The sequence below is a fragment of the Muscardinus avellanarius genome, assembly GCF_963383645.1.
Source record: "Muscardinus avellanarius genome assembly, chromosome: 2".
Classification (NCBI taxonomy): Eukaryota; Metazoa; Chordata; class Mammalia; order Rodentia; family Gliridae; genus Muscardinus; species Muscardinus avellanarius.
Genome location: NC_137787.1, coordinates 108,481,403 through 108,495,534, shown reverse-complemented (window position 1 = coordinate 108,495,534; position 14,132 = coordinate 108,481,403). Strand labels below are relative to the sequence as shown.

General features: G+C 40.7%; 1 protein-coding gene across 1 annotated transcript in view; it reads left to right on the top strand.

Moving 5' to 3' along the window:
• Positions 1-744: 744 nt before the first annotated feature.
• The window catches only part of LOC308258931 (UPF0538 protein C2orf76 homolog), a gene marked incomplete at its 3' end in the record, with an annotated part of 42,591 nt that continues 29,203 nt past the window's right edge, over positions 745-14,132 (top strand). The window contains exons 1-2 of the mRNA XM_080689561.1: positions 745-784; positions 9,191-9,335. Coding sequence (XP_080545687.1) covers positions 9,203-9,335 — 133 coding nt within the window. The 5' untranslated portion in view covers positions 745-784; positions 9,191-9,202. The remainder of the gene's footprint in view (positions 785-9,190; positions 9,336-14,132) is intronic.

The following is a 14,132-nucleotide window of genomic DNA, read 5'->3' as shown; positions in this document are numbered from 1 at the left end:
CTGGGCCAGAAATTGGCCCTTAATTCCCAGTAAAGACCAGGAAGAGCTTTGCCAAGCTGCATTGATGCAGTGATAGGGGCTGGAGAACTGGGTGCTCCATGAAGGGAGTTTCTACTTGGATTATGTGTTTATATTGTTTATTTATTTGTAAGAGTTTTGTTTTGTTTTTGATATGGGTCTTTTTTTATTGTCCCATATCACTGGCTGGGTGAGGTACCAGCCAGAACAGGTTTTTTTTTAGGCAGGGAGTTTATAAAGACCTTCCTAAGCCCTAGGCACTCTTACGTTTCAAAGCCCCACCCTAGGTCATATGAAATGTACCAAAATAGACCCATATCCCACTAAAATTGAACCTATATACAATCTTGAAGAGAACTGAGTTGCTGTTCTCTTTCTCTGCCTTACGCTGGTGATGAAACCCAGGGCCTCACACCTGTTACACAAGCACCCCACCACTGAGCTGTGCTCCAGCCATCATGTCCTCAGTGCAGGATTGTATGCCAGTGTCTTACAGAAAAGGGAGAATTCAGGCTTTTCTCACCCTTTGGCTGCCTATCAATTCTGCAAGTATGTATGAAGTGTGTGATGTGCTTTTGCTATTTCAAATGGCTGGGTGTAGAAAAATAAATGAAGCAGTGCTCTTTTATTCCAGGAGCCCACAGGCTAGACCCCATAAGCAGGTGACGTCACTGTGGGGGCAGACAGAGGAACCCATAGCTCAACCTTGGGGGAGGAAGAGTTGACTTTGAAGGTCTCCTGCAGAAGATGGTCCCTGGATCAAGAGGTGAAGGATGGCTCTGTTGGTAGGCAAGGAGGGTGAGGGTGGAGGGTTTTGTTGAAATGCTAGAGTGGAAAGGTGTGGCACAGGTTTGGCAACATTGGGATATGTGAAAAGTGAATTCTGAGAGTGACTAATCTCATCTGAGAGTCGAGGAGGAGCTGAGTGTAGAAAGCCCTGTGTGTCATCTTAGACAAGTAGAGACTTCTGGACCTGTGACCTACTTCTGTTACCTAAGACTGCTGAAGCCTTTTTAGGTGTATCTACTATTTCTCAGTAGTATATCACATGGTGCTGGGGATTGGACTTAAGTCCTCATACATGCCAAGCATGACCTCTACCATTGAGCCTGAACTCCACCTTTAAAGGTCCCACCACCTCTCCAAATCGCCACACTGAGGACCAAGCTTTCAGCACATGAACACCTGGGGGCACACTAAAACCACATCCAGACCACAGCAGTGTCCAAGAAGCACATCACTTGCTCAGATGAGCAGAGCATTTCGTTTTATAGTGTGACACAGTTCACTTAGCTAATTCTCCATTGATAGACATTGAGATGGATTCTAATTATGTTAACTATTAGAAATACATTCAGTGAAAGAAAATCTTCCATGAATGTACATCTTTGTGTACTTCTCTAACAGTATTTGTGTTATGATTAGTTTCGAGCATATCCATATATATAATGGTAGAATGAAGTTTTATATATGCTAGCTTTAACAGTTACTGTTTTACCATACATTTTTTTTTTTTCTTGGTGCTAGGGATTGAACCCAGGGCCTTACACATGCTAGATAAACACTTTTCCACTGTCAGGGCATTTTAAAGCAAATACCAGTCATTCTATCATTTTACTTGCTGGCTTACCTCAGGATAAATTTCAAGCTTCTGTTCTCTGTAAGCAAGGGGCAAGGAAGGAGGGCTTCAACATGAAAGGATTGATGCCTGGAGACCTTCTAGGCTTTGTTCCAGTGGTCTAAAACCTGATACTGTGAAACCTAGGGATTTGCAATTGTTAGAACACGATGCCTCTGTGAAGCTTAAAAATATCTTACTTTTATCTTGGCATCTTCAGCATTAAGGGTGGATAACAGGTTAGGGAAGTTTTTAACATAAATCAGCTACACAGCTACCAATTCTGGACAAAGATTCTTCAAGTGACTAACATGTCTACATGCAGAGTTGAGCAGAAACACCTTGAACCAGAGGCAGAGGCAAAGGAGAAAGAAGACAGTATGAAGGCAGAGGTGGCAAGCTTCCCGCTGGTTCAGTCAGCAGCAGACACCTACCTGCACAGGCCCAGGTGGAGTCAGTAAATTGCCTTCAAGTCCCTGAAAAGTTACCTACATGGATCATTATAACCCACACATCAGAGGTGTCAGCTACTAATAATACGTTACCTACTGTGAGACCTTAAAAACTAGTGATTTTTAAAGCCAGAATCAATCAAGCAAGTGAAGTTAGAGGGTTTATTTAGGCGTTCTTTCAGGTACAATTTGAAATGTTACTTTTATGCTCAATTCTCTGTAATCTTGGGTCCATTTCTGAGTTTTCTGTTAGGTTCTACTGATTTGCCTGTCTGTTGCTTCTCCACTATCACTGTTTATGCTACTGTTACTTGATTTTCAATTAACATCTTCATTATGGAGTTTATGAAATTATGAAGATTATATGAACTCATTCATGTATGACTGTTGCTTTATTATTGTGCCTTGTTTTCATGGTGCTGGGGATAGAACCTAGGATTTTGCATATGCTGGGCAAGCTCTCTACCACTGAGCTATATCCCCAGCCTGTAATATGTTTTGATAATGTGTGCTGCCAGTCTTTCTTTTTCCTTCTTTTGTGACTTTGATGGCAAAGCCCACAAAGTCATCCAAAAGAATTTTAGAAATATTTGGGTCAAGTTCCCTAGATAATTCTTTTATATTTTGATTGAAATTTTATTCAATTCATAGATTAGTTTGGGGAAATTTCTTTTTCTTTATAGTTTTAAACCTTCATAGTTAAGAAAATAGTTTGTTCATTTATTTAAATCATCTTTTACATTCTTTAATCCTTTTTTTTTTTTTTTTGGTGGTGGTACTGGGGTTCCTGGAAGAAGCCGTTCTACCTCCGGGCTACACTCCCAGACCTATTTTTATATATTATTTTATTTGGAAACGGTATCTTAAGCCAGCAAGGCTGGCTTTGAACCTGCGCTATCCTCCTGTCTCCGCCTCCCAAGTGTGGTGATTACAAGTGTGCGCCATCACACCCGGTTACATTCCTTTATCTTTTTATTTCTAAACTTATTGTTGGTTTCTCTGTCCCTTCATTTGAGGAATATCTTTTATACTTATCAGATTAATTTTTAAAAATAGTTCAAACCTTCAAGGGAAAATATCAGATTTTATTATACATATTAATAGCTTTCTAAGATGACTTCCTAAGCTAACAAGTTGTACTTCTCACCATTCTTAAGACAAATTTAGTCATCATTTCCTTCTGATAGTAGCTATTGTTTAGTTACTGAGTTAAAATTGAAACAAATTCTGAGGGAGATGATAATATGTTATTGACCAAAACTACCTATTTTTGGCCAATAAGGAGGTCAATAAAAAGAGGTTTTAATTGAGCCGGGCATGGTGGCGCACTCTTGTAATCCCAGTACTTGGGAGGCTGAGACAGTAGGATCAGCGTTTGCAGATAGCCTCAGCTACTTAGGTCTTCACAACTTAGTCAGACCTTGTTTCAAAATAAAGAAATAAAAAATAGGGCTGGGGGTGTAACTCAGAGGCAGAGATAGAATGCCCCTGGGTTCATCCCTAATACCACAAAAGAAAAAAAGGAAGAAAAGGAATGAAAGAAGAAAAAAGGAAGTTTTAAGAATTTGGAACCGGGTGTGGTGGCACATGCTTGTAATCCCAGCATTCGGGAAGCTGAGACTGGAGGATCGCAGTTCCCGGACAGCCTCAGCTACTTAATGAGGCCCTCTGCAACTCAGTGAGATCTGGTTTCAAAACAAAAAATAAAAAAATAGGGCAGGTGCTGTAGCTCGGAGGTAGAATGCCCCTGGGTTCCATCCCCAGATCCACAAAAAAAAAAAAAAAAAAAAAAAGAATTTGGAGTTTTAATTGAAAACTTCGACCCTTTCACTATAGCATTTAGATATCTTTTTTAATTAAATGATTAAAGCAAACCTACCATTATAAAACAGTTTTGTGAGCCAGCATTTGGGAGGTTGAGACAGTAGGATCGAGGTTTGCAGCCAGCCTCAGCTACTTAGTGAGGCCCTTTGCAACTCAGTGAGAACCTGTTTCAAAGTAACAAATCAAAAATAGGGCTGGGGGTGTAGTTTGGAGGTAGAATGCCCCTGGGTTCCATCCCTAGACTCACCAAAAAACAAGAACAACAACAAAAAATCAGTTTTGTATGATCCTGAATTTGAACTTGTTTATTTATTACCTTTTTTCTTTTGAGACGGGATTCCCATAAGTTGCCTAGTCTGACCTCCAACTTGGTGATTTCCCTACCTCAGCTTTCCAGGTAATGGGATTACAGGCCTGTGCCATGGCACCCACTGGGTACCTACTGTCTTTATCTGCTGCTTATATGAGCTTATAGCGTAAATCTACTTTTTTTTTCAAGTAGAAAATAATGATGAAAGTAGCTATTATTTTTGAGATCCTCTTATGTGTTAGGCCCTGTCTTAGAATGTTTAACATATGTTAATTTCTTAAATTCATCAGACACCTTTCTAGAGGATTCTCATATTTTAGTTAGTTGCAGATTAGAGGTAGAGTTGATAGTCAAGTTAAATTGGCGTGGCTCTAAGCTCTCTGGGTCCTTAGAATGTGTTCCAGGCTTCCGGATGCATGTGGGTGTGTAAGTGTGCAAGTATGTTTTGGAGAGTTTTTTGGTTGTCTTTTGGGGGATGAGAGGAGGGAGAAGTAGACATAGCTTTAACAAACCTGTTGTCATGGCTTCTAAAATAGGTGGTTGGCTTCAAACATGTGATTCTCCTGCCTCAGCTTCCCAAGTACTGGGATTACAGCCATGCGCCACCATGCCCAGCTCAGAAGGCTTTTATTATACAGTATCTCATTCTCAGGATCTGCTCTTCATTAAGTACCCCAATATATCTTAAATTTTAATTTTATAAATGTTTGCTGAACTGCCATTGGAAGATTCTAGGACCAGATTTTCTGAGAAGCACTGTAACCAGAGTTCTTAAGGAATAGTGTAATAACTAGTATTGGAATTATCAAAAGATTTCTTAAACTTATTAAACACTAGATAAGATTATAAGGTAAATCCTCACCTATTTTAGGGAAAATCTATTTTCAGATATTTCAATTATAAATAATATACTAATTATAATTACAAATTAGTAAGCTGGATGTGATGGTGCACGCTTGTAATCCCAGCATTAGGGAGGCTGAGACCAGAAGATTACGGTTCGCAGACAGCCTCAGCTACTTAGTGAGGTCCTTTGCAACTCAGTGGGTGAGACCCTGTTTCAAAATAAATAATAAGAAATAGGGCTGGAGGTGTCACTCAGAGGTTGAATGCCCTTGGGTTCCATCCCTAGTACCACATAAAAAGAAAAAAATTACAAATTAGTTTAATGCATTCGAACAACTGGATCCTTTACTTTTCATACACATGGGCTATATAGTCTCAAACAAAGTAAAATAGTTGTATACACATTTTATGGTTCAGAAAGACTTTTCAGGTTAAGTTAATGTTGCTTGGTTGTGAATGTTATGAAATATTTTGAACATGTAAAAGGGCGTAAAGAATAATATCCGCCGGGCGTGGTGGTGCACGCTTGTAATCCCTGCGCTTGAGAGGCTGAGACAGGAGGATCGCACGGGTTTGAAGCCAGCCTCAGCTACTTAGGCTTTCAGCAACTTAGTGAGACCCTGTTTCCAAATAAAATATAAAAAAGGTCTGGGAGTATAGCCCAGAGGTAGAAAGCCTCTGGGTTCCTTCCCCAGCACCAAAAAAAAAAAAAAAAAAAAAAAGAATAATATCCTATCCCTATGCCTAACATCTTATTTAAGGCATTTCTAGTCTGTTCATTTTTTTTGTGTGTGTGGTCCTGGGGATGGAACCCAGGGACATTGTATCTCTGAACTATACCCCAGCCCTATTTTTTAGTCTTACTATTTTTTTTTTTTTTTTTTTTTTTTTTTTTTTTGGTGGTACCGGGGTTCCTGGAAGCCCTTCTACCTCTGGGCTACACTCCCAGACCTATTTTTACATTTTTATTTGGAAACAGGGTCTCCTAAGGCAGCATGTGCGGCTGGCTTCGAGCCTGCACAATCCTCCTGTCTCTGCCTCCCAAGCGCGGGGATTACAAGCATGCGCCACCACGCCCGGCTAGTCTTACTATTTTTGAAACAGGGTTTCACTGAATTGCGAAGGGCCTCGCTAAGTAGCTGAGGCTGTCCGAGAACTGTAATCCTCCAGTCTCAGCCTCCCAAATGCTGGGATTACAAGCATGTGCCACCATGCCCGGCTTAGTCTGTTCATTTTTACTGCTTGTAATATTTCATTATATGAGAATGTCATCATTTACTTATACATTTCTCTGCAGATTGCCCATTGTTTCTTCTAGTTTTTGTAATAACTAAATTATGCTCTATTATTGGTTGTGAGTGTACATGAGAGAAACCCTTAGGATACCTGCTTATGAATGAAATTGCTGGGTTGAAGGGTATGTGTATTTTCACTTTTTCTAAATATTGTCAAATTGCCAACAAGAGTAGTACCCATTTGGATGCCCACCTTCAATGACTAGATTCTCTTATTGTTCTATATGTTGCTGACACCATATGTCTTCAGTTTGTCATTTGATGAGTGATAAATCTCATTGTTATTTTGAATTTCCCTACTCTTTATGTGTATTAATATTACAGGTATTATATCCTAATAGAGTTAACCCTCTATGTGTATGAGTTCTGCATCCATGGGTTCAACCAACTGCAAATATAAAATACTTGGGGAAAAAAAAGACTGCATTTGAGCTGGGTATGGTAGTGCATGCCAGTAATGCCAGTACTTGGGAAGCTGAGACTGGAGGATCACAGGTTCCAGGACAGACTCAGCAATATAGTGAGGCTCTCAGCAACCTAACAAGACCCTGTTTAAAAACAAAAAATTTAAAAAAGGGTTAGGGTTGTAACTCAGAGGTGGAATGCCCCTGGGTACAATCCTTAGTATCACACACAAAAAAGTGCATTTGTACTAAACATGTAGTTACTTTCTCACTCTTCACCCCTCTCCCTCTCCTTTCCCCTTCCTTTCTCTCTCTCATACTGGGGATTAAACCCACGGCCTTGCAAATGCTAGAAAAATGCTATATCCCATTCCTTTTTATTTTATTTTGACAGAGAATCTTACTAAATTACCAAAGCTAGCTTCAAATTGAACTTGTAGTCGTCCTGCCTCAGTCTCACAAGTAGCTGGGATTACAAGTATGTGCCATGACGAATGGCTATGTAGACTTTTTTCCTATTTCATTATTGCCTAAACAATCCAGAGCAACAGCTTTTTACATAGCATTTATATCATGTTAGGTAGTATAAATAACCTAGAGATAGTTTAAAGTATAGAGTAGGAAGCCGGGCTTGGTGGCCCACGCTTGTAATCCCAGCACTTGGGAGGCTGAGACAGGAGGATCGTACAGGTTCAAAGCCAGCCTCAGCTACTTAGTGAGGCTCTCAGCAACTTAGTGAAACCCTGTTTCCAAATAAAATATAAAATAGGTCTGGGAGTATAGCCCAGAGGTAGAAAAAAACACCTGGGTCCCCCCCCCCGCACCGAACTACCCCCAAAATAAATATAGAATAGGATATGTGCAAATACCATGTGTTTTTGGTTTTGTTTTTGGTGGTACTGGGGTTCCTGGAAACCCTTCTACCTCCAGGCTACACTTCCAGGCCTATTTTTATACTTTTTTTTTTTTTTGAAACAGGGTCTCTTAAGCCAGCGTGGCTGGCTTCAAACCTGCGCCATCCTCCTGTCTCTGCCTCCCAAGCGCAGGGATTACAAGCGTGCACCACCATGCCTGACTACTATGCGGTTGCTTTTATAAGGGACTTGTGCATCCTCACATTTTGGTATCCATGGAGGGAGGACATTAATTCTCTGAAGATACCAAAGATGACTCTTACTGTATGTTATGGTTGAAAGTGACATGCAAAATTTGAAGTAGACTATACCATACTTGTGTCTTTAAAACAGTGGCAACTTTGGGGATATTGTGTGTGTGTTTGGGGGGAGCACTGGGGATTGAACACAGGGGCATTCTACACCCCCAGCCCTATTTTATTTTCATTTTGAAACAGGGTCTTGCTAAGTCGATGAGTCTCTCTACTTCCTGAGGCTGTCCTTGAGCCTGCAATCTTTCTGTCTCAGTCTTCCAAGTACTAGTAGGATTACAGGTGTGTGCCATCATGCCTGGATGATTTTCTTTTTTTTTTAAGATAAAATTTGGGGTGACTTCTTGAAAAGAGGTATTAGAAAAAAATGGACTTGGGATTAAATTGATTCTTGAATCCTGGCTTCATTATTAACAGCCTTATGACCTTGGGCAATTTATGTAATCTATTTCTTCATCTTTAAAATGAAGTACCTTGCTGGGCGTGGTGGCACACGCTTGTAATCCCTGCATTCGGGAGGCTGAGACCAGAGGATCGCGGTTCGCGGAGAGCCTCAGCTACTTAGTGAGGCCCTCTGCAACTCAGTGAGACCCTGTTTCAAAATAAATAATAAATAATTGGGCAGGGGGAATAGCTTGGAGGTCAAATGCCTCTGGGTTCCATCCCCAGACCCGCAAAAAAAAAACACCCAAAAAATGAAGTACCTTAGGGTTTGATGATAAAATTAAATGAGATAACATTAACACTTGGTACATATGACTAGTACATGGTTTTAGAATGAAATATACATATTGAGCTTCAATACTATGAAAGATGGGTGGCACCATGATATAAATATAAATTGATCTTGACATCTGGCAGCATGTATGGGACTAAAATGCTGCCTGTTGATACTCTAATATAAATGTACTTAGTCTCAGAGCCAGTCAAGGAGCCTGTTGGCACAGGAACCCCAGAGCCATCTCTGCCACGTATCTATGTTTGGCCATCCTGTTCTCCATGTATGTAGGTGTACACACCTTTCTGTCACCTCTATCTTTTGTGCCTTGTTGGTTTTCTGGAGGTCATAATATCTGTGGCAGTGACAGCTGTCCAGGATCACAGTGGGGGTGGACACAACCCTTCTGGGTGTCCTGGAAGCTGGCTTCCACTTGGGAACTCTGTCAGCTGCCATATAGCACAGACAAGACGCCAGAGCTGGTGGGGGCACGCACTAGTCATGTGTGGATTTAGATTGTTCTCTTGTCTCTCGCCACAGGAATTGCTTCACATGGCTCCTGAAGAAGTGACCATTACAGTTCGCCTCATTCGTTCATTTGAGCACCGCAACTTCAAGCCTGTGGTGTATCACAGAGTTAATTTGGACCAAACTGTAAAGGAGTTTATACTATTTCTAAAGCAAGGTATGAGATGTTGGAGGCATTTTGTTTTATTAATGTATTGAAAAAGCAGTTGGCTAAAAAGGTTAATAGTAATCTTTTGAAATTACAAATGGACTTTGGAAAATACTAATCTAGTCCTTTTTAGTTTTTATTTTGTTGTTTTTTGGTACTTGGGATTGAACCCAGGGGCTTTCTACTCCTGAGCAACAATGGCAGCCCTATTTTTATTTTTATTTTGAAACAGGGTCTTACTAGGTTGATGAGAGTCTCAGTACTTGCTCTGGCTATCCTTGAACCTGCAATCCTCCTGTTTTGGCCTCCCAAGTGCTGGGATTGCAGGTGTGGGTCACCACCCCTAGCGGGATTCTTACTTAAAGGATTATAGTTATTCCTTATCATTGGGCACCCCTTCGATCTCCTGTGTCCTTGCCGTGTCCTCATTGTTCTTCAAGTGCTTCTTTACTTTTTGGCATGATAGGATATTCCAGGCTTATCGTATTCATTCTCTGCCTCAGGTCTGGGGCCAGCCATTTCTTTGAGAAGGTCTAATTCCATTATTAGTATTATTGAGAATAAAGATTTTTATTTGTGTATGTGAAATATATGTATAGATTACCTACTTTACATACCTACTTTACTTACTTATTTACTTTTCCATGCTGGGGATGGAACCCAGGGCCTCTCACATTCTAGGATTGACTGACTGATTTGCCTTAAATTTTCTTGGGTTAGGAAGACACCAAGGTAGGAGCAACTAAGGTATTTTAAATTTGTTTTGAAAACCAGGGCCATTGTACCTCCAAGCCACACCCCCAGCCCTTTTTATTTTTTATTTTAGAAACAGAGTCTCACCAAGTTTCTGAGATTCTCACTGTGTTGCTAAGGTTGGTCTGGAACCTGTGATCCTCTTGTGTATGCCACCATACCTGGTTCAACTAAGATATTTTCAAGACTTAAGGGGCATCACAACCTTGTGGTTAGTATGTATCAGCCACCAGGTTTCACAGTGTCCTGTTCTGTGGTTTGGATTTGTATTTTAAATGTCCCCCAGGAAAGCTCATGTGGTAAAAGTGCAGCCAGGATCAGTGGCTAGAGGAGGTGGATCACTGGGCGCAGGTTTGGGGACTATATCTGTCCCTGGTCTCCTCAACTTGGTCTTTCTAGCCACTCTGAGATGAAAGCGAGTTTTCCTCCTCCAAGCCCAAACGTCTTGACACCAAAAGATTTCTTCTCTGAAGTTGAGAAACTAGAGACTGAAAATGTTGACACCTCTAAAACCGTGATCCAAGCCAGGTGTGGTGGCTCATGCTTGTAATCCCAGTGCTTGGGAGGCTGAGACAGGAGGATCGCACAGGTTCAAAGCCAGCCTCAGCTACTTAGTGAGGCTCTCAACAACTTAGTGAGATCCTGTTTCCAAATAAAGTATAAAATAGGTCTGGGAGTATAGCCCAGAGGTAAAAAAGCCCTTGGGTTCTACCCTCAGTACCACCAAAATAAATAAATACATACATACATACATACATACATACATACATACATACATACATACATACAGTGGTCCAGTAAATCTTTCTTCCTCTAAGTTGTGCTTTTCAGGTATTTTGGTTACAGAGACAGAAAAGCTAACTAAATCATTTCATACCGTGGGAGTGGCATGCAGAGTCTGCTTATCAGTGTTTTCCTGACCTAATCCTTCCTCCTCTCCCCCTACCTAAGGACAAAGGAGCTTGACACTTATGCTGAGACGGGTTTTGGCACAGTAGCCTGCCATTCTCTTTGCTGGCATTCCAAGTACATCTTTTTCCTTGCCCCAGTTCATTGGGCCCCTTTAGACAGGAGAGTAAATAGACGGGTTCTGTAAGAAGTCTAAATTGTAGTTATTATATAATGAATTCATAAAAGGACATAATTATTTATTATGCTTACATATAGTGTACATTTCTTATTACTCTGTTAATAGGAAATTGACAGTTGGTACTAAGAGATAATTTTATAGGGGAAGAAAACACTTTTTCTCAAACTTCAAGTTTTAGTTGGAAGAGACTCATTTAACAAAAGACAGATTAACTAGAGAAAAACAAGCATAACCTTCCTTCCTTCTGTTTTTCTTTTCTTTTCTTTTTTTTTTTTTTTTTGCCAGTCTGGGGATGGAACCCAGGGGCATTCAACCTCTAAGCTACACCCCCTGCCCTATTTTTTATTCTTTATTTTGAAACAGGGTCTCACTAAATTGTGGAGGGCCTCCCTAAGTAGCTGAGGCTGTCCATGAACCACAATCTTCCTGTCTCAGCCTCCCCAATCCTGGGATTACAAGCGTGCGCCACCATTCCCAGCAAGCATAAATTTATTAACATATATTTCCTATGTACTACTTTGGGAGATGCTCAGGAATGAGTACTCTCAAAGAGAAATCTTTGAATTCCAGCTTACACAGAATCTTTTTATAAAGAACAATTAAGTTTTTAGAGAAGAAACCCAGCAAATGGAAAGGACTTTGGGTTCTTGGGGTTGGCAGCTTGTGGGGAGGGAATAGGTAAAAGTTAGTTTGTAAAGCTTTCTAGTGCCACCTACAGACTAATAAGGGTTAATATTTGTAATGGTTAGCCTTCTTTCTTCCGGTGGCATATACTTTGTCTTTGAAGAGCTGTGTCCTACTTTGAGGTAAGTAGAGGAAGGGCAGAGAGCTTTTCTGCATCATCTTTTAATAGCCTGTAGTTCCAAACAGTCTGTGCCAAAGAGGCATAGTTTGGGGTGGCACGTTCTGCTCTCCCAGTGTCAGGTACAGAGTACTCTGTTTTCAGAGGTCGTCACCCAAAGCATATTCAGGTTTTGAACTAAAAACAAATTCCTACATTTTCATTTTATAATCTTATGTGCAATAAGGGCTCCAGTGTTTCGTGGTGTCAGTACAGCAAGTGCTGTGATGTTCTTTCTTGTGCAGGCAGAATAGGTTCCTCTTGGAGTCCTTGAGAAGAACTTGTAATTTTGTTTTCAAGCTAGTTTTTGTTTCCTTTTTTAAAAATTGGTGCATTGTAATCATACATCAGGATGATTGAGGCCTACATGCACCAGCACTCATTGAGCCCTCCCCCAGTTCCCAGCCCACTCCCTCTCCCTCTCCCTCCCCCTCTCCAAAGCTCTACACAGCAATTGGCTTTCATAAGTTTATGTCTTGGCTATTGAGGTGTTTCCCTCTTCACATCTTCCTCCCCTCTCCATCTCCATCAAGTCCCTTCCCTCACCTCTGTCTGGGATTCCCCCCGTGTCCCAATTTCTCCCTAGCTTCCACGTATGAGGAAAAACATCTGACCTTGTACTTTTTGTGACTGACTAATATCACTTAGCATAATATTCCCCAGTTCCATCCCTTTTCCTGCAAATGACATAATTTTCTTCTTTATGGCTGAGTAGAATTCCATTGTGTATATATCCCACAATTTGTAATCCATTCATCTGTTGGTGGACATCTCTGCTGGTTCCATAGTTTGGCAATTATGAATTGTGCAACTGTAAGCATAGATATGCATGCATTATTGTGGTAGTCAGGTTTCAAGAGAAGAACATGTAATTTCCAAGCTGCTACAAGGGCAGGAGAAGTCATGTCTCCACAGGACACCATGTTCTTTTTTCTAGGTACCACTGAATGCTTCCGGAGGGCTTCCCAATGGTCGTGGTACCCATCACAGCCAGGTGCTGAGCCTACCTGCTCTGTCTTTCATGAGTCAGTGACAGCATGTTAGCACCCAGAGATAGGAGTTGTCATTGTGACGAGTGATCCTTGGGCATTTTTGATGCTGTACTGCTTTTTTCACTGTTCTTGCTTTTCGTAGTCACTGCCTAACTTAGTGGGACTTAACTTAGTCACACTGCTTGCTTCAATCATGCATATGGAGAGGTGGATTCAACTGATATAAAAGGTGAGTTTTTGGGTACGGACTCTTTTGATCTGTGGGCTCTGTGCCCAAGCCTTTTTTTTTAATCATCCGATATAAGATCCTATGGAACTCTGAAAGGTTTTAGGTCACATATCTTATGAATTATGTACATATAAAGACCACATAATTTGACAGTGAGGATTTTTTGAAGTAGGAATAGTAATAACTATCATTTTTGTTTATCAGATACTGTGCCAAGAATTTTCCCTAGGTTATCTCTTCCCATCCTCTCAACATTCTGGTAGAGTAGGACTGGAGTTATCCCCATTTTATAGATGAAGAAACTGCAGGACAGAGAGGATGAAAACCTTGACTGTGCGGTTACAGCTAATAAAAAGCCAAGCTGCAAACCATCCCAGGTGGTTCAGTTATAAAACATTTGCTCCTAAACTCTGCACCAAAGTGCCTCACCTGCTTGAAGTAGAGCTCTAAGATAAGTCAGAAGACACTGTGATGTCAAAAGAGTCTTTGAAATTTTCTCATCTTGCTCTTGTGTTTGGAACACTAGACAGCTGGTTTGACATCCTGGCCCAGTGAATTTTGCCCAGAGACAGAATGGTCGCTGTGATGAGCGATCCTTGGGTGTTTTCAGTGCCTTCCTGCTTTCTCACTGTTCTTTGCTTATCATAGTCACTCTTGGCCATCTATGACTTGACCTACTTACTTGTCATAATTGTCTGCTTTCGCCCTACAACCAAGAAGCAGTGGTGAAATTTGATTTACTCTCCATTGAGAATCGCTGTGCTAAAGCATGTTATTAAAACATGTAATTGTATAAATATAAATGTGTACACTTATAAATAGGAACAAACAGGATAATAAGTATATAAGTATAATAAATGAAAGTATAATAAATATAATAAACACTGTGATAAAAGGGAAA